The sequence below is a fragment of the Phaethon aethereus genome (assembly GCF_964289735.1).
Source record: "Phaethon aethereus genome assembly, chromosome: Z".
Taxonomy (NCBI): domain Eukaryota; kingdom Metazoa; phylum Chordata; class Aves; order Phaethontiformes; family Phaethontidae; genus Phaethon; species Phaethon aethereus.
This window is the reverse complement of record NC_138577.1, coordinates 54,322,497-54,342,213: the sequence shown is the minus strand read 5'-3', so window position 1 is coordinate 54,342,213 and position 19,717 is coordinate 54,322,497. Positions and strand designations below refer to the sequence as shown.

Genomic DNA, 19,717 nt, shown 5'->3' with positions numbered 1-19,717 from the left:
ATGCTTTTTGTTCTTTTGTAAATAGGGAATTAAAGCAGAAAGTTCTCCAGCACTACAGAGAACCACCTATATAAAAATTTAGGGCTTTAAATCTTACAAAACTTTACCACTTTGCTAAGAAGGACCTTAACTCTGTCAGAGAGATCTGCTTGTGCCTGCAACGCCTGCAGCATCCCGGCTGTGCCATCTCCCACAGATTTTGGAAGCCGTGAGATACAAATACATAGAGAAAGAACAGTACGTGGACACTTCGTAAATCAGAAAACAAACAAAACAAAACAAAACAAAAACAAAATCCATCACCCAAAATTATTTGAACCTGTGCTTTACCCCCAGATTGACTGGGGATTCATTGATCACTAAGGATTTTGCCCTCTTTATTAATTTACTTCATTAAACAGATGACAACCAGAACTCAAAAAACTGTGTCGACTTACTGCACCTGATTTCAGCCCCCGTGCCCGCATTACTCGGCACTGTTAACAGCCGTAACGTCCTGCGGGGAGGCGACCCAGCCGGAGGGCCCGGCCCTCCCTCCAGCCGGGCCGCAGGCGGCGAGCGCCCCGCGCCGCCGCTAGGCGGTGAGCACGGACACGGCGAGGGTGTACGAATCGCCCCCCGGGAGCTCGATTCGAGCGCTCCCGAGGAAGGGCGGGCCCGTGCCTTGGTGGCCTCCCCTTAGGGGGGAGGCTGGGTGAGGATACTCTCCTGCGAACGGAGGGATACCTAGGAGGTGGATTATAAAGAATTTTGGGATAGAAGCAGAACAGTCCCCACTCGCTGGGTGGTGTAGTTGTTATCCCCTTAATAAGTGCCTTATCCTAATACACCTCACTTTGTATCTCTGACTCGGAACCTTACTCGTGCAAGGGGTAGGTAGAGGCAGAGGGTCTGACCGCGACACAAAATGGCGCAGGGAGCAGGGTCTGACAATAACTGGGTAGAGGTTTATTTGGGTAAGCGTGAGCAAGACTTGGGTAAGATTCCTCTCCCCAGCCCCAGTTTGACAATGCCTGGTCTCAGTGGGACCCGGTGAAAAGCCACACGGACCTGGCAGAGGGGAACGTTAAAAATGGAAAAGGTAAAGGTGTCATCTGTAATATGTTGGGTGCATGCTGTTGTGGCAACTGGCCTGGTAAGTCTGCAATCAAGTGGGTCAAACAAGCTCATGACATGGGAGGGAATCAAATAGTTTTCAATCAAGAGGAAGACCAGGAGGGAGGCTGGGGTGCTGGTGTCTTAGCGCAGGTCCAGGAGCGCTGTTGTTCCCTGACCACATAAGAAAGACCTCAGAACCAGGATGTGGAGGGAAGGTTTAGACCTAGGTTGGTCACTAGAATTAATGCATAAGAAACCCACCAGCAGTTCTGGGGACTATGGTCCAAGCTGCCCATGAAGCAGGCCAGCATGGCAAGGACGCAGACTGCCTGTCCACTTATAAAGACTCCGGAAAGGCTCCAGACACTATTCAGCATGCTACTACCCCACGGGTGGAAAACTAGTAGCACATGTACCCTGTCTGGTGTCCCAGGTAAGGCAGCTTAAACTTTTCAAGTGGGACACCAAGAAGGGTCCATCTGTCATCAGCCTGGGCCCTAAGATTCCTTGTAAGACACTTGCTTCACACTGGCGACAAAATCTCTTGTTTTCCCTCTGCCTTAATGGCAGCCCTGGGTATCTGTCCCCGTACATGTGTTCACATTCAACACAGCAGCCAAGCTCCATTGCCTGGGTGGTTATTGCACCTTCTTGATGAAGAGACATTTCTGAGTTAAAGTTGATTTAGGTCAGGAACAAAAGCAAGCACTACAGCTCCACAAGCCTGACTGGGGAAGTCGGTTGTGGATAGCCCTGGCCAAAATACATTTCCACTGGGGCACACATGGTCAACAGATTGGCAAGGCTTTTCCACCTGGATCACCCTTGCTGAACCTGTCAACTTCCTTGAGACCTGCAGGCTGGGCAAGCAGTATCTTTTAACTGCCCCAGTGAGGGGTTTAAACAAGGCCTCCTTTTGAGCATGCATAACAACAACAACATCTTGAGCATTCAGACTCCTGACAGCAAGACCCTAAAAATTCCCCACAAGTGGATCCAGCAGTAACCGTCTGGCCTTTCCCTACTGAGACAGTTTTCTTTTCTGTTCCGCAGGAAAGTCATGGATCAATTCTTGACTCAGAATGGCATAATTTGGTTCACCTGTATGGTACACAGTCCACAGTATTTCTCTGAGGTCCCACTGCCATCATGGCAGGAACACTGGGTGGTGTTAATTGATTTATGGGAGCGAGTGAGAGGTTTGCCCCCAGTGACCAAGTCAGTATGGGTTCATGTAAGTTTTTTAAATTTTTCGTGCAGTTCTTCGGCATGCAGCACCATACCTCTAAGACAGAGGCAGCAAACGACACTACACCCAGTGGTGGGCTAGACTAAGCTCTGTTCTGGAAATGCTTGGTGCAGGGTTGCTGCTGGTAGCATGTGGCCAACCAGCTGCATTTTGAGCGGTGTCACAGGTGCCTGAACCATGTTAATATGAGGTGGCTTGGCCTCTTTTTCCTGATGGCCATTAGCGCAGCCCCACAGACAGATGCTTCCACTCAGGAAGGACTTAAAAGTAATGTAGTCTTGCAAATGGCAATGGATTTTGTGCGAGATGTGAGCATTAATAACAGTCCATTTTCTGCCTGTATTGCCAACTCCGACATTAGCTGAGAGCTTGCCTTTACACTTTTATGGCTCTGGTACTGACATAGCAGAATTACTAGCAAACATTTCCAAAACAGCAGTTCCCCTCAATACCACTGAAGGTGTCCAGGTGTGTTGTATACCTCTAGCTTCAAGACCCATGTGCTTGAGCCTAAATGACAGTGAAAGCTGCCTGGAAGGGATAGGTGGCTGGACCAGCAACACCATCACCATACTTGGGACTGGGATTGGGCCACTCCAAGTAGTGGATTTAATTTAACCCACTTTAATGCCTCAAAGACTAACATCTGTTTCCTATACAATGCAAGACTCTGATATGACAGACCCAGGTGAAACATGCAACAGTACTCTGTGGGATGTTGATCAATTCAACCTAGAAGCGCTAAAACAGCGACTTCCAACGCTCATTACAAATTCCTTGGTTTCAAATATAAGGTGTTTCCTGGTACATCCACGTAGGATGAAAATGAAATCTAATTAAGTGGGACCACACAGTAAGGTCAAAGAGTTTAAACTCATTGACCCACTTCAAGAGAAGTGGGCCCTCTGGTCTCATGCTATGTATCAAGCTTTATTCATGTGGGAAAAGAATGCTTCCATGGCAGTACAGACACCCCCTGGTATGGTATGACTGTGTAGTGATGAATATGCATATCCCAGCTTTAATTGGTGGAAAAATGAAACCTGGGAAAATGCCTATCAGCCATCTGCCTGCACCCTAGGTACCATTTTATTATGCCCCAGGAAATGGACACCCCATATGTTGCACCCCTTAACTGGGCATAAATATCAGGTAAAGCGATAAACACTTGGGACAAAATGAATGTGGGTCAATGGCTGAAACCTATGAAAGGATGGGTGGCTGACTAGTTTATTCCACATAGCAACATTAGGGACTAACATTATAGAATCATAGAATCATTAAGGTTGGAAAAGACCTCTAAGATCATCAGGTCCAACTGTCAACCCAACACCACCATGTCCACTAAACCATGTCCTGAAGTGCCGTGTTTACATGTTTTTTGAATGCCTCCACTGATGGTGACTCCACCACCTCCCTGGGCAGCCTGTTCCAATGCTTAACCACTCTCTCCATAAAGAAATTTTTCCTAGTATCTAGTCTAAACCTCCCCTGGCTCAACTTGAGGCCACTGCTAGTTACTTGGGAGAAGAGTCCAACACCCACTTCACCACAACGGCTTTTCAGGTAGTTGTAGGGAGTGATAAGGTCTCAGCAGAGAGACCCTCACCCTCCTCGTCTCCAGACTAAACAATCCCGGTTCCCTCAGCTGTTCCTCATAAGACTTGTGCTCCAGACCCCTCACCAGCTTCGTTGCCTTTCTTTGTACACTCTCCAGCACCTCAATGTCCTTCTTGTCGTGAGGGGACCAAAACTGCACACAATATTCAAGGTGTGGCCTCACCAGCGCCAAGTACAGGGGCACAATCACTTCCCTACACCTGCTGGCCACACCATTTCTGATACAGGCCAGGATGCTGTTGGCCTTCTTGGCCACCTGGACACACTGCTGGCTCATGTTCAGCCGGCTGTCAACCAGCACCCCAGGTCCTTTTCCACTGGGCAGCTCTCCAGCCACTCCTCCCCAAGCCTGTAGCATTGCATGGGGTTGTTGTGACCCAAGTGCAGGACCTGGCACTTGGCATTATTAAACTTCATACAACTGACCTTGGCCCATCGATTCAGCCTGTCCAGATCCCTCTGCAGAGTCTTCCTACCCTTGAACAGGTAACACTCCCACTCAATTTCATGTCACTTGCAAACTTACTGAGGAAGCACTTGATCCCCTCCTCCAGATAATCAATAAATATATTAAACAAGACTGGCCTCAAAACTGAGCCCTGGGGAACACCACTTATGACCAGCCACCAACTGGATTTAGCTCCGTTCACCTCTCTGGGTTGTGCCGTCCGGGCAGTTCTTTACTCAGAGAAGAGTACACCTGCCTAAGACATGAGTCACCAGCCTCTCTAGGAGAATGCTGTGGGAGACAGAGTCAAAGGCTTTACTAAAGTCCAGGCAGACAATGTCCACAGCCTTTCCCTCATCCACTAGGCAGGTCACCTGGCCATAAAGGAGATCAGGTTGGTCAAGCAACACGTGCCCTTCATGAACCTGTGCTGGCATTATCATCACAGATACCCTTGTCCAACTGGAATATCTGGCCAACAGCACCAGAACATCCTTCATGTTGGTCAACACACAGTTGCAAGCCACTGCTAAGATGATACTATAAAATAGACTGGTGCTAGATGCACTCTTGCTCAGACAACGTGCAGTGTGCGCACTCATTAACGCAACAACAGACTGTTGTACCTCAGACTCTGAACATTATTCCTTCAAGGGGTAGAGACCAGCATTGGGTCTGACCATGGCACCTACTTGGCTGTGCTCAACAGACATTCTGACTCTTTCATGTATTTATGGCTCCTTGATTGGTATGCATTTTTTCCAGGTACTTGAGTTTTGTTCTACATTTACACTAGCTAAAATATGGAAGCAGCGAAGCATATCTGAATTTTATCAAAAGACACAGAGCACACACAAGGAAAACAATGATTTTGTTTTAAGTGGACACAAGGATTTCAAGATGCGTTATCAGCAACACAACAGTCATGCACAATTTAAACCAGAAGGCTTACCTTGACATGCTCCAGTACGAATATTAGGGATGAAGCCACGACGACACGGCTGAGGCTGAGCAGGGCACATTTCACAGGGGTGACCCCATGCACGCCCAATGGTTGCACAACAGAGGGTTTTTGTGCAAACAATTCCAGTTAGCTGGCCCTGACACATCTGGTTGTTAACTTGTGTGAAACATGGGCCTGTTCTGTAATCTGGAAAAAAGGAAAGATGACTGTATTATACAAGACAGTGTAGTAGTAACTGTAGAAGGAATCAATTTTTAATCCAATAGATATCTATACTAAGAAAATTTCAAGAGGACCTGGAAATTTATGCTTCTGCTTACAGAAGTAACCTGACAGCTTCCACAGAAGGTAATGATTTTCACAAGGTTATCTTATCTTTCAATTTCTTTCTTTCTGACAGATGCAAGTACTGACAGGCAGCTGCACCCAAAGCCGATCTATGCATCAGCAATGTATCCAGTAAAATCAATACTAAGTGAAAGAGTTTTGTAAACAAGCAATCAATCAAAAGAGTAGATCAGATTAAGCAAAGAAGGACTGGGAATTGGTTTTGTTGTTCCTAAATTATTTCATGGTGATTCGTGGGAGGGAACTACAGACCACAACAGCCACACATTTGCTCACTTCACATTGACCAAAGCCCATGCCAGCAACCATCACAGATTCAACGCTCCTGCTGGAATGCTTCAAGCAAAATAGTGCTACCAACAAAGAACTAATTGGTAAATCACCACTTACTTTCAGAGGAACAACGTGAGATAATAGAACCTACTCCAGCTATATTGAGTACACTGAATATAACATACAAACTATATGAAAATATACTCCTAGTCAAATTCCTGTGAACACTTAACTCATTCAGGTTCAACCTGTATAAAGAGAAAGATTTTTTGACCTTGTGAGGCAATACAAATCGGGAACAACAATTAACTGAAATTCTCTAGGAACAAATGAGAAGCAGATGGTTGCTCTAAGCCAGATTTCATATCCTTATGGAAACTTTAAGAGGGGGGAAAAAAAAAAAAGAAGAAAACGCAAAGCTTCCACTCAGACTCAGTGAAATATGTACATTATAAAAAGAAAATACTGTCCATTAGAAAAAGGTTTCAATGATCTTTCATCCAACATACTGGAATACAAGCAGCTTTACAATGGTCTTAGTTTAGTTACAGCCAAAGCCCCTGCCAAATCGAAAAGCACTGAATTTTTAACATAAAATACAGATCCTGATAGCAGAAGACAGTGATCTCATCAAGCTATAGCCTCATACGAGAATGACAAATATTTGAAACACAAACTCCAACCACCAAAGATTTAAATTCCAGTAACTCACTGTAATCTTGTCTGCATTTTAGTTAAGGGGTAAGGCTAAGGAAAAGACTCCATCATAGATTATGACTCTATACTTCTTTCATATAAAGTTTACTCAAGTGTCACAAAGATTGAGAGGAGCACATACTCCTCAGAGTATGAGAGACAGACAGTATTTAACCTGCAAATCATCAGCAATGGTCAGCCTGCTATCAGAAGAAAAACACAACTGCTCAGAATTTAAGAACTGAAAGAAATGGAATTAAATCCCGACTCCTGTGAAAGCAAACAGGAATTTGGCTATTGAATTCAATGACAATAATATTTCATTCTTGGAAAAAAGTATTGTGCTCTTTAGCAAATAGCTGTGTTATAATTTATTGCCTAATATTATCTGTAAAAGCATTCTCTGTGTCACACAGCAAAAGTAAGGAGCTTCATATGCATAGAAAAAGCTTTTACTACTGCTTGATGAGCAGACTGCCCTTCTAATGTCAACTAAGTTACATACACTGCTAATATGACACTAATACAAGTGATTAAAAACAGTCCACTCATTTCATTTTCTCATTAGTGACTGAAGTACAAATAATAGGCAGATTCTGGGAAAGTCTGTGGTCTGCTCTATGTACTGAGAGCTGATTGTTTGACTGTAACCTGCACATTGCAGAATTTTTGCCCAAGTGATGACTGCAGTCAAATCAATAAAGATTGAGTATTTCCTGAAAATTAAGATTGATTTTAGACTCCTCATGAATGAGATTCTTGAAAACATTAAGCTGAAAAAGATAAAAGGATGTGCGTGGGTAAACCTGGAAAGACCATTTACAAGCCACTAGCAACACTGGGAGTCCCATTATAAAATATAATCACTAATCAGAAAAAAGTAAGATTACTGAAGTGCAATGGAGTGTGATCTCTGGATCCACACAGATCTGTATGAGAATACCAAAGCCTGTCCTATTTCTGAAGCTCTTTTCTGCATCATCTCAGGTAGGCATGGATCTGTTCCTGGAGGGCTATTCAATGTGCCATTCCTCTGCAGAACTTAAGCACAATGGCTGGTCATGCATTCCCTACTCCATGAACTCAAATGGAGTCCAGTTCTTCATGGGGTAATGTCCCCCCATAATGAACTCAAGTAACGATTTATTATGCATCTCTAAAATTTCCAAAGCCTGCATTCACCAGGACTGATTATCTTGACATCCCAGCTCACTTTGGTATTCCTATTCAGAAAATAAGTAATTTTGCTGGACAGTATTGTGTTTTTATAGCATCTGTTCTCCGAGGTACACTTTTTTATAGGCCCAGTCTTTGGATAACAGGAAGCAATTACAGTAGGAGTAGAAATACAAATTATGTATTTTTCTGCTTAATGGTTGGTGATCCATAGAAATATTCTGGCCAAAGATCTTTCATGTTAAGAAATTTGGAATTCAATTAGACAAGATTAAACCTAGAACATAAACATGAGTTGTGAATTGTATTTGAGTTCCACTACCTCCCCGTAAGACATAAGGTGATTGTGTGTATACTCTGTCAACCCTAGTAATTAAAAGTTCACTTTGGAGGCTGTGTTTGAGAGAAAAATTAGACAATATAAACAGACTACAAAGAGCGTTTGTACAAGACAGTACGAATGAGTTAGATACAAGGAGTGACATCAATATACCCATAGCTTAATGTATCCTATTAAGTAAGAAACGTATATTCTGGAAACCTATATACATATATGTACCTACCCATGCCTTAATAAAGACAGACTGCATAAATCATAATGTTCAGGTTCTATAACCAAGCAACTTCCATCAATGTAAGTCTGCAGGTGGGTATCTATCTGACTACTGCAATTTAAACAGTAGAAGAACAAAGGCCACTATTATAAAAATTTCAGGTAGATTTACAAATACACATAAATTCAACCCAAAATGCTGAGATCCTGAATGATACTTCAGCATAATGATATATCAGCAACCTGAGGTCCTAAGAGAATGCGCAGCTTCTATAACCTTGGGCTACAGAAGCAGAATCCTAGCAGCAGACCATTTCCAGATAGCAATCGGGAAGTAACCTAACCTGCTATGTGCATCCAGCAAGAATGGTTCTTTGCACAGCTATGGCAACTGCGTTTCAAATGGGATGCTGGAAAACCGGAAATATTATGCAGAGTGTCAGAAGAATAATTTAAGGTTTCAGAAACATGCTTTATACTAATATTTTAAAATAGTACTGTAATTAAAAATATTATCCGTAACAAATGTATCCATTTTAAAAAAAAACTTTACCCATTCAGTTTATCCAAAATGAAGTCCAAAGGTAAACAGTCTGAGTAGAGGCTGGTCTTCTATTTTAAGAGGAAGACGTAAGATTTTACAGTATGAAGTGAAGGCAGGCACGTTTGGGCTAACAGTGAAGTACAGCTGTTTACATAATGGGCTCTAGTGACCCAATGTATTTTTATTTACGGGAAGCAAACATACAAAAACTAGATGCCATACTGAAGATACTTTGTAGTTTCAAATGAAGCTGTGGATTTGATTCAGAAATTATCATGTGAGATTCTATGGTCTGTTTTATACAGTCAATCAGACTACATTACTATAATCGTTCATCTGACCTTAAAAACCCTGAGTTTACGAATCAATCATCTTTTCCATATTGGTTTTCTGGTCTTATTGTTAGGTGTTTATTCATTTGTTCCTTTCCCAGCATTGCTGCTGCAATAATTTTTCCAGGAAGAACATATGTTAGGACATAAGTTATAAATCATTTGTTGCTTAGAAAGGGTGACTGCTTTGGTGAAAGAAAGTGATTTTCAGCGCATATGTGTTATGCATTTTTTTTAACCTCAGAAAATTAAATTCAATATGCACCATAACTTGAAGAATGACAACCTTTATCAAATCCAAATCGTTAATATAGTAAAATTTAATAAGAAGTCCTTTTTTCTTGGCATCAACACAAAAAAATTCTGGAAATAGCATACTGCACTTCTAAATTTAACTATACTACAGCACTTGCATTCTTCATGAAAGTGTGTATTCTGTATTCACAAATGGGACCATCCAACTATCATGGTTCTTGAGATCTTTTTCATTAATTCCTTTTTAGAAAATTAGAAGTCTGTTGTAATTCTACCTGTAATTTAGAAAAGGCTATTTGACACGGAGCCTGCCACAAGGATTAGAAACATAAGAATTCTAGTCTTGGGTATGGTCCAACATCCACCTATTTTGTTTTTCTTCCTGTACCTCTGGCCAAAATCAGATGATTCAGATGAAGGCATAAAAAGCCTGCTGTAAGTAGACATGGGATAACCTGTCTGCCACATTAAGTTTCCTCCTGGTGTCTAACACCCACTAGCTCAAAACCTGAAACATGATGTTTAACATCCCAGCTACCATTTGTTGTCATTCAGGACAGAACATTAAAAAAATCTGGTACACATATAGGGATCCAATTTCATCTGAATTTTGTCTCAGCCTCCACAGTTTCATACTGTGTTAACTAACTACTCCCGCCCATGAAAATTTTACCTTTTTTCAGGTAACTAAAAAGAGAAAGAGTGAGACATAAGGAAATAGAAAAGTAAAAAGGCACCTAGACATGCTGGAGTGTCCATTGCAAGACATATCTGGAAGAACGCGAAAACTTGAAGTATCTTTTCATGGGAAAGCACAGACTGAAATTTTAACTGAAGGCTCCTGACACCAAAATACTGTTTCTGTGTAAAGCCCAACAGTACGACTCATGATGCAGTGGCAGCCTCCTGCACGTATTACAAAGCCTATGTAAATGCTCCGGAAGGGTAAAAGGACATAGACTGCAGTGCTGGGGCAGCGTATTATCACAAATCCTGTATTTCATGTCTGCGAGTGCTAAAAAGATTAGCAGGAAGGAACTGTGAAGTCTCTCCCATCACTTTCATTTAAACAAAACTCCATAAAACTGTAACTAAATAAGGAAGCAATGTGTCTCGAAGTAAGTATTTATAAGTACAAGCTATTTGGAATATTGATACTTCTACTACTAAAAATAAAATACTGAAAACATTAAGCATGTTGATCAGCATGAATCACATGAGCGAGTAAAGGAGGAGGTGTGAGATACACCCTCCCACTCCCATCGATTAAAGAACAAAACCTAATACTTGCTAAATCCGTTTTACTTCCTTACAAAGCAAATTTGCCTTTCATAAGGACTTTTTATAGAACCTCTCTCTCGTAAGTATGAGTCAACAAATATTAATGAAGGGGTGAGAAAATAAGTCATTTCACCTCCTACTACCTCACTTGTAGGCTCAAGTATAGTAAACAGCTTATTATTATAAATGATACCTCAAAAATCCATTTCATACATCAGCATTGTTAGATAAACAACCTAATATATGGGACTTGAATGCTGGAAAGTAGTACCTGCTGTTGGGGTTACCAGGAACTTTATTCCTTTCCAAAAGAAAAATTAGCACAGTGGGTGAAGTCTGAGAGACTGGACTTCATGCCAGGGAACCTTCAGAGGGGAGAGAATTAGTCTATATTGGCAAAGATCTGAAGTTAAATCCACCTTGCTAGAAGATGCTCCAACAGGAAACACATTGGAGGAGCAACTGTCTTTATCACACCTCTGATAGGATGCTGTGGCAAATTTCCCCATAATTTCCACTCACATTCAGAGGTCTCCAGAAACCTGAAACTTTTTTTTGCTGCTTGTGGCAGCACCTGCTCCTTGATTACTGATGAGATTTTTCAAAGAAACTGTATCTGAATTTTCCCCTTTGCAATGTGAAATCTAAATGTTTTGCTAATTAAAAATATAACTGAGTTCTGTCTTTCTGCAGTGTGAAATCCCACAATGTATGGAACTCCTAACACAACATCAGTAGAATTGGAAGAGCAAGGCATACCCCATTTATGTAGAATCCCACTGATTCTACATAAATGACAGCATTGCCCAGACCTTGTGTTTCCAAAAAATGGGAGATGAGGGCTTTCCTTGATTAAATTTTCATCTGAGTATGAAAGGGTTGGTAATACTGATAGTTGTACTTGAGTTCAGACCACAAATCTGAAATGTATGCATATGCAAATATTATTCTTCTTCAACTCCAACATCTGCAGATCGTAAGTCACAGTATGCAAAAAGATATTTAAACATTACAAGTACATGTTTGTTTCATTAAAGATTATCAAAAATTGTTTTTCCTTCAATATTTTAATCATCCCAATATGGAAAATTGTTCTTTTTGCAGGAATGCTTAGCTGCCAACACTGAGGGTTCACCATAAGGGAGGTTTCAAAGGTAACAATAAGTTAGATGAATTGTACTGATTCAGGCTTGATATAAATAAAAAGCATTTTTTTCAAAGGTGACATCCAACAAGTTACGGAAAAAAGATTGTTGGCTGAAAATGAAAGCTAGTCTCTTGGAAAGTGAAAGGACTTGGCAAAGCTATTAATTTCTCTTGGAAAAAATAGTCTATGGGCAGTACAGCTATTTAGACTAAGAAGTTCACATAAACCAAAGCCTGAATAATAAAGTCTGAGCCTCCTTCCTCAGACTTTTTTTTTTTAAAAGAAAACTTGTGTGTCAATTCCTTAATTAAGTATTCAAGACAATTAAGTTTATGAGTCATGTGAACAATGAACACCAAGATTTTTTAAACATTTAAAATTGTGGATAACTCAAAGCTGAGACGTCTGCAGAAAGTTCTTTCGTCATTGCCTGAAGCAATGATTTTTATAAAACTTCATTTGATATGTAATACTGAAGAAGAGCAGTTTAGCGGAAAAAGGTTTTGAACATTTATGTTAAATATATCATGAAGGCTGAACATTTTTATACAGCTGACAGCTTTCATTTTCAGGTTGAATTTTTACTACTGTTCTACTGGTCCCACATGACCATTTCTGACCAGCTCCTGACATGCAATACTTTCCATCACACAAACTCCTGCGATTGATTAGGCAACTTAATATACACAAAGCAATTAAAAAGGGAATGGAGGGCAGCTCCCAATAAAAGAAGAAAAAAAAGCATGTTTAATGCAGCAGTCTATGTGGGCTTTGTAGGTTTTAGCAAAATTCCAGTTTCCACCAGTACTGCTGTCATGTCCATTCTAAGCACATTCTCATTTTCCTCTTGCTGGAGCAGTGAAAGCAGCTCTTTTCCAAAAACAACATTCCAGTTTGCACACCCATTTTAATATAATTGATATTACATCATTTTTGATCAGATAAAGTATTAGCATAGTATTATATGCATATCTTAAAACTTTTTTTTTAAATTAAAAATAATTCAGTCTTACACACCTAAGCACACGGGAAAGGATGGCAAGTACCAGACAACCAACAATATTTCTGAAATAAAATGCAATTTTCTGTAATCAATCTGAACATTGAAGAAAATACTTCTAATATTTTAAGACACAAAACATTTCGAAAAATATACAGAAGCAAAAAGCAGAGAAAGATAGAAACCTGAAAATACTTTGCTTTTGTCATTTATGGAATGCAGTTGCTTTCAGAACCAAAGTGTTTCCATATACTTACTTCTTGGAAGAAACTATTGCCATGTGCAAGTGCAGTATCATACACTGACTGCTACAAAATTTCAAGTGTAAAATAAAAGCTGGGAAATAAATACACCTGAATCTTTGTTCCAGCAAGGTCTCCAAACAATTTTGGTTTGTTTGGAGCTTCTTGTAAATGTATATATTTCCTTATACTCCCACAAGCCCTGCTACTTTCACCAAAAGGGTTGTCAAGCACTGGAATAGGCTGCCCAAGGGAGTAGTTGAGTCACCATCCCTGGAGGTATTTAAAAGACACATAGGTTGATGCTTAGGGACATTGTTTAGTTGTGGACTTGGCAGAGCTAGCTTAACGGTTGGATTTGATGATCTTAAAGGTCTTTTCCAACCTAAATGATTCCATGATTTTATATGAAGTTTGCATCTGAGTTTGGATATCAGACTCCAGTGAAATACCCCTGAGCAAATATTTAACACAGAAACTGACACACAATGAAATATTAATCAAGAGTTATTACAAGAAGTTACAGGCTGAATTACCCCTGTGCAAAGTGTACATTGAGGTAAGAAAACACAATTTTTTTTTTTTCCAAGATTCAGCAGTTCATACCTACTATCCTACATATTAACATCTTACATCTTTACTCTGCTGAGATGTCTACAAAATTCAAAGCAGTGAAGTAACTCTGTGTATTAGCTGCCTACTGCTCTCTCCTCTTATGTTTCTCCTTTGAGTGAGAGGAATTCCCAGCATACGGGCATTCTGGTCCACAACTAGGTTCCTTCAGAACTACAGCACAACAAATAATATCCATTACCAAAGCCCCAAACCTCAAAACTTTAATGGAAGGGAAGCCAGCGATTTTCCTCTCCACCATCCAATCAAGGGCAAGACCTAAGTCCACCAAATACCAGAAGATCAGAGTGAAGCCAAGGCCATATACATCCTCAATGGGAGAGCATGCTGTACTACCCACAAAACTTTGTAGGTGGAACAGGGGACTGCAGAAAGATTTTCTGTTACAGCCTGACAGCTGGATGTTTGATTTTCAATGACAGAAAGGATTCTCCTTACCTCTGCTGGAGGTTTGTTTGGTTTTATTAATACCCTGCACAAAACCTTGCATTCCCTTTTCATTGACAAGACAAGATTTGCCCATATGATAAAAAGAAGATACTACTCATTGAAACTTGGACTCTGGAAAGCCAGACACATGCACATTATATTATTTAATTCCTTCACATACAAACAATTAAAAAGTCAGTACCTTGCTATATGCCTGCAAAGCAAATATGCTAATTTTCTGGACCATAATATGAAAACATCAATTACGTCTTCCACAGGTTTTTGGTTCCCTGCTCCAAGAAATCAGTGCTATCCAGTTCAGCCTCAAAGGAACAGAATCCGTTGTCAGCAAAGAGGAAATTTAAAGATTTAAAGGTCTGCAGATGTGATATACTTTTAGGAGTACTGAAGAATAGCGTAGAGAGCACAGTGTAGACTCCCCCATCCCACCCTCACTCCCCTGTTTTGGAGTGCAGTGTCATTACTCATGCCAGAAACCAATCCCACTAAACAAAGTGAGGTATTTTATACTGGTTAAGACTACCCACATGGAGAAGCGATTCAGAACAGGTCCACAGCAAATACTTAATTCTTCTCAGAAACTCTGAGCTCACCATGGTGCTTTGAGACATATTTCAGTTAGCAGAGTGTGAAAGAGCAGTCAGGACAATTTAAAGGTGCACGTGTAGAGTCTTCTCTAGCTGCAAAACTTAAAAGCAGCTAAATGTAATTTAAAACTTTCATGTAGGTAGAGAAGTGGTCTAATGATTTAGACCCTCTGGCAATTTGTGTATTACTTTGTGAGATCAAAAATAAGAAGGAAGACAAAAGTACACGTTAGCCCCCAGCTGGGCACAACCCAGAGTCAGAACAAAGTTAGGTGCCATAAGGCATGATGAAGCCTCTGCTGAAATTAGGTAAAAGAGAATGACTGCAGCCATGGAGCCATTCAGCGCCATTAACTGTATTCTTCTCAGTAGCCATTTTAGGAAGGCCTTCAGAATGCATCCATAATCACAGAAAAAGGAGGGGAAATATTTATTAACCAATTCCTGTGTAAATTAATTAAAACATACAAAAAAGCCTCAGCAGATTAGAAACCCTATTAAAACCACTGACATGCAGCTGAATGCAATGTTGTTAACTGTTAAAGTAAGTAGGAAAAACAACTGTTTAACACATTGCTCTTAGGAAAAAAAAATAAAAACCACATTTAGCTAGCAGCTGACTGTCTAGACTATCCTTATACTTTGTTTGAGTTGATAATACCCTAAAAACCCAGCCAGTTACTATTTACTAGAGTTCTCGCTGTGGAGAGGCAGAAGCATAGTTTCCTCTTCTTCCATCTCTCACTTTTGTTCAGCAAAACAAAAGAGCTTCAGAGATTTACCTCTTTGGCTTATACAATATTTTCAGCAGGACACTATACAGCTGGGTGTCTTTTAGCAATCAAAATGTATGACAGAAGTTACGTCATAGGATTCATCAACTTGCTGCTGTTTCTCATATACCAAGCTATTACTCTGAGGTGGAATAAACCAGTTTACTTTTGGCACTCCAGTATTTTGCAAGCCTGGATGCAATGTGCTCTTGAGTGGTTTCAGCCAACTCTATCCCTGGTAATACTCTAATAAAATTATATGGAAGAGAGTAATCCAGGTAACTATAGCTTTTAAGACATTGTGTAACTAATGCTTATGAAGACAGATAGGGTTGAAAATTTAAAGCGGATCAGATTTAAAGAATTTTAAACCTTCACATTTCATTCATTTTAAATTGGACAATAGCACAATTTAAACATTTACTTTGATACATAATTGCTGTGCCATACTTCACTGTCAAAATCATTAAAACTTTAATTCTAAAGTCCCATATGCCTTTCACCAGTTACATGAAGCTTACTTTTTGACTGCTTCAAGCTGAGTAACAGAAACATCCTCTAGCCTATATCTTTCAGTTTCCCTTTTTAGTTCTTATAGACAGTGCTACAGTGTTTAGGTAGCAAAACCAGAAGATCTATACTTAAATGCAAACAGTGGTCCTAAACCTGAATTCTGTTCTTAATCAAAACTCCCAGTAGCTTCTCTGGGATTTCTGCCAGACTTAGTAGTGCAGGACTGAACCCAAAAAAGTCTATTTTCATTGGCTTCAGCTGCTCCCTGGGAATCTACAGAGACAGAAGACTCTCATCTCTCTGTCAGCAGAAGAGAGAGTGACGACTGCAGGATGCTATCAGCCTTGTGATGGGCACTCCATGAGGGAGAAGGTTGTACACAGGGAAAGGCATTGAAGTCATGGCAAAGAAGGAAGGACAATACACACTACACATTTCACCCTCACCAGAAGTAAGTGGGAAAGACACTCGAAAGTCAACACTTCCAAAGACTAGATCTGCCAGAGGCTCAGAGACCCTCCATCTTCTAAAATCTGATCTCAAAAACAAATTTGTCAGGGAGTTGGTAGCAGAACAGACATAGTAAAAAAATGTAAGGGCATGCAAAAAACACGTGAGGAGAAAATAGAAAATTATTTCTGAGTATCTGGCATCTGTGCCCCCAACCATAAAGCCATACAGAGTTTTGAGTCCTTCATATTCATCCTCCTGGCTCAACATTTAAGACAGTTTTAATTAGACTCCTTTTTTATTAATGAAAACAAATATAAGGTTTACAGTGAATGACTATGCCTTTTAAGGAAAAAGTAAACAAGCAAACAAAAACTCTTCCCATTTCTTATTTTTCAAACTCAAGTTTCCATGAGAAGAACTGTTTGGGTGTTATTGAAAAATTTATCTATACTTTTCCTCGTTTACTCTCACTCAACCATTGAGCCCCAGTACAGTATGACAAAAGATGACACCAAAAAGTATTTGAAGCCCTCTTATCACTCTCTCTGAGCTCTAATTTGGTACCTCTGTGTACACAGAACATGCATACACACATCCAAGGTAAAACAAGATTTCAACAATTGTGTTGTATGATGACCCTTTTCATCGGCTTTACAGGAGTAAGTTAGATCATTCTATGTGATAGCAGTGACATAAAGTACATAATTATTTATATAAAAGTATGCAGAAATATGAACTAATATAAATATACATTTATTTTTCTTCTAGTAAAAATATACAGAATACCCTTTTCATATATCTACATCTATAAATATACACAGTTAGACAAACACAACATTGTCAACAGTACAGCAGGTAAATATATTTTTGCTATGCTTGCTTGCACACTCCTGTGTAAGAATTTGGGAATAATAACATAAAATTATATATAATAGAATTTGGAAATAATTATATAGCTATCAAAACTACAACCACTAAAAACACCCAGAGCAATGATGTAACTAATGCTACCAATACACCCCACAGGCTTGAACAGTTTAAAAATAGAATTCTCTTTAAGACTACTGATGATGTGTAAAAATGTTTTTTAACTTACATCTCCTACTTCTCTTTGAAAGGATAATTTTTTAAATACTAGACTGACAAACAGTGCAGATTACTGGAAACTTGCTACCAATACTGGAGGGGGAGAGGAGGGGGGGTAGGAGGTGTATGAAGCAATAAAGTATGAAGTAATTTGAAATCTTAATTGCCTGTGCATTAATAATAAAAGGCCTATGTTTGCTTTTTTCTTTTGATTATTTTTTTCATCTATGACCCCTTCTGCTATATAGCAATTTCTGCTTAACAATTCATTAATTTGTTAAAAAGCATGGTTCAAAATTTATTGCCATTGTTTTAAATATTAAAAAAAACTATGCCTCCTAAGTATGAATTAAGTCCCTACTTAGAGCCAAAAAATTCAAGGGTCAAACACTAATATTTCACACCACTTTAATTATTATGAGAGCTCCATCTCTTCCTGTTTCCAGTTTTTACAAGTGAATTAGCTCTGCTGATGAAGATGGGTTGGCTCCTTGACTGTTCTGACCAGAAAAGTATCTTGTAAGACTTTGTACTACTATAGCTTTTTTAGTTTAGATACTTTACCTAAAATGTATACAGAAAGGTAAGGTCTTTCATTAGATAAAGCTGAAACAGTTGTAGAAAAATGGAAAAGTAATTGGGATCCACGTCCCCTTATCACATCTGAAAAGGCTCAGGTTTATGTGGTTTAATTATGTAAACCGGTCTAGTGAGAGGTATCTTTCCATCCAGTCCTTCCATCAGAAAGCATTTCCATTAAGCGTGCTTAATCAGTATCTGTATGTCACTGCATTTTCAGATGCTACTAGAAACCAATGCAGAAGAAAAAACATATTCCATCGATTCAAGGGCTTCTCCTCTCCTCCTTGGGAGGCCTTAGTTAACCTGACTGAAATGAATACAAATCTTTCCACTAGATTTCAATACAGCTGGATTTGTTACAACTTTCTGTATTAGGTTCCTTCTACATCTTTTACAGGCAGTCCCCACCCCTCCTCTCCTAATCCATTCTACACATTTTCCTATATTTGTTTTTTTTCTTCCTCAGTGTGAGGAGCAGCAGGATGAAAACCATCACACAGCTGTATTTTTAAAGTACCCTCAAAATCTTAACAATATATGAAAGCGTTAAAACAATATTGCTTGTTATGATGTTATATTTTAGAAATAGGCACGTGTCACAAGTAACTATGCTCTTCGTTCAGTTCATTGTAATTTTGAACCTTATATATTTGATTTAGACAATACGCAGAGTAACTTCAGGCAGAGGACTGGCAATAGAGACAGAAGGGAATTGTGAAAACATAACACGATGAAGCAACAGAATTACACCTTTGGAGTGTAATGGCATTAATAAAAAGGAAATTTACAGAAATACAATTACACCAGAAGAAAACTACTTTACTTCTTTAAAAGCTACTGTCTGAAAAAATTAAACAAAAGAAAGTTCTTTGGTTAGAAAGGTTTTTGCTTAACTAATGTGAAGATCTGTAGTTTAAATAACTTCTATTTTTTTAATATCATAAAAGTTTTCATCACCTAAGATTTACTAACAGAAATGAAGTGAAACGATTCTCTAGGCAGAAAAGAACAAAGAACTCCAGTTACTCCTAGTGCCACATTCAAACTGTGTTCTGGCTACCTTTTCAAGAGGAGATAAAAAGATAGCTTTACTCTGCTCACGATGCTGACCCATCTGTGAGCAACCTGATGTCTCACAAAGTTAAAACAGCATTAATCATCTTCGCTATAGTGGTTTATGAGTGAGAACGATTGCTCCAGCAACCATCAGAAATCACAGACACACTAAAGCCCCTTCTTCCGCCTATATCAAAACATCCTCCCTATGGGCAAGATGTGGGGTTATACAGGAGCGACATCAATCGCTTTACAATAATAAAACAGTAACTGCAGCTTGGCCTGAAAATTCTTCCTCTAGCAGGATCCTGATGGCGTTGGGGAGCCTTAGAGTTCTGCAGTGGTACACAGTGGCACA

At 39.7% G+C, this 19,717-nt stretch overlaps 1 protein-coding gene across 1 annotated transcript in view; it reads right to left on the bottom strand.

The window, feature by feature from the left end:
- Positions 1-19,717, bottom strand: part of FBN2 (fibrillin 2) — a gene marked incomplete at both ends in the record, with an annotated part of 177,172 nt that overhangs the window by 132,572 nt on the left and 24,883 nt on the right. Inside the window, one exon of the mRNA XM_082013613.1 lies at positions 5,368-5,565. Within this exon, the coding sequence (XP_081869739.1) occupies positions 5,368-5,565 (198 nt within the window). The remainder of the gene's footprint in view (positions 1-5,367; positions 5,566-19,717) is intronic.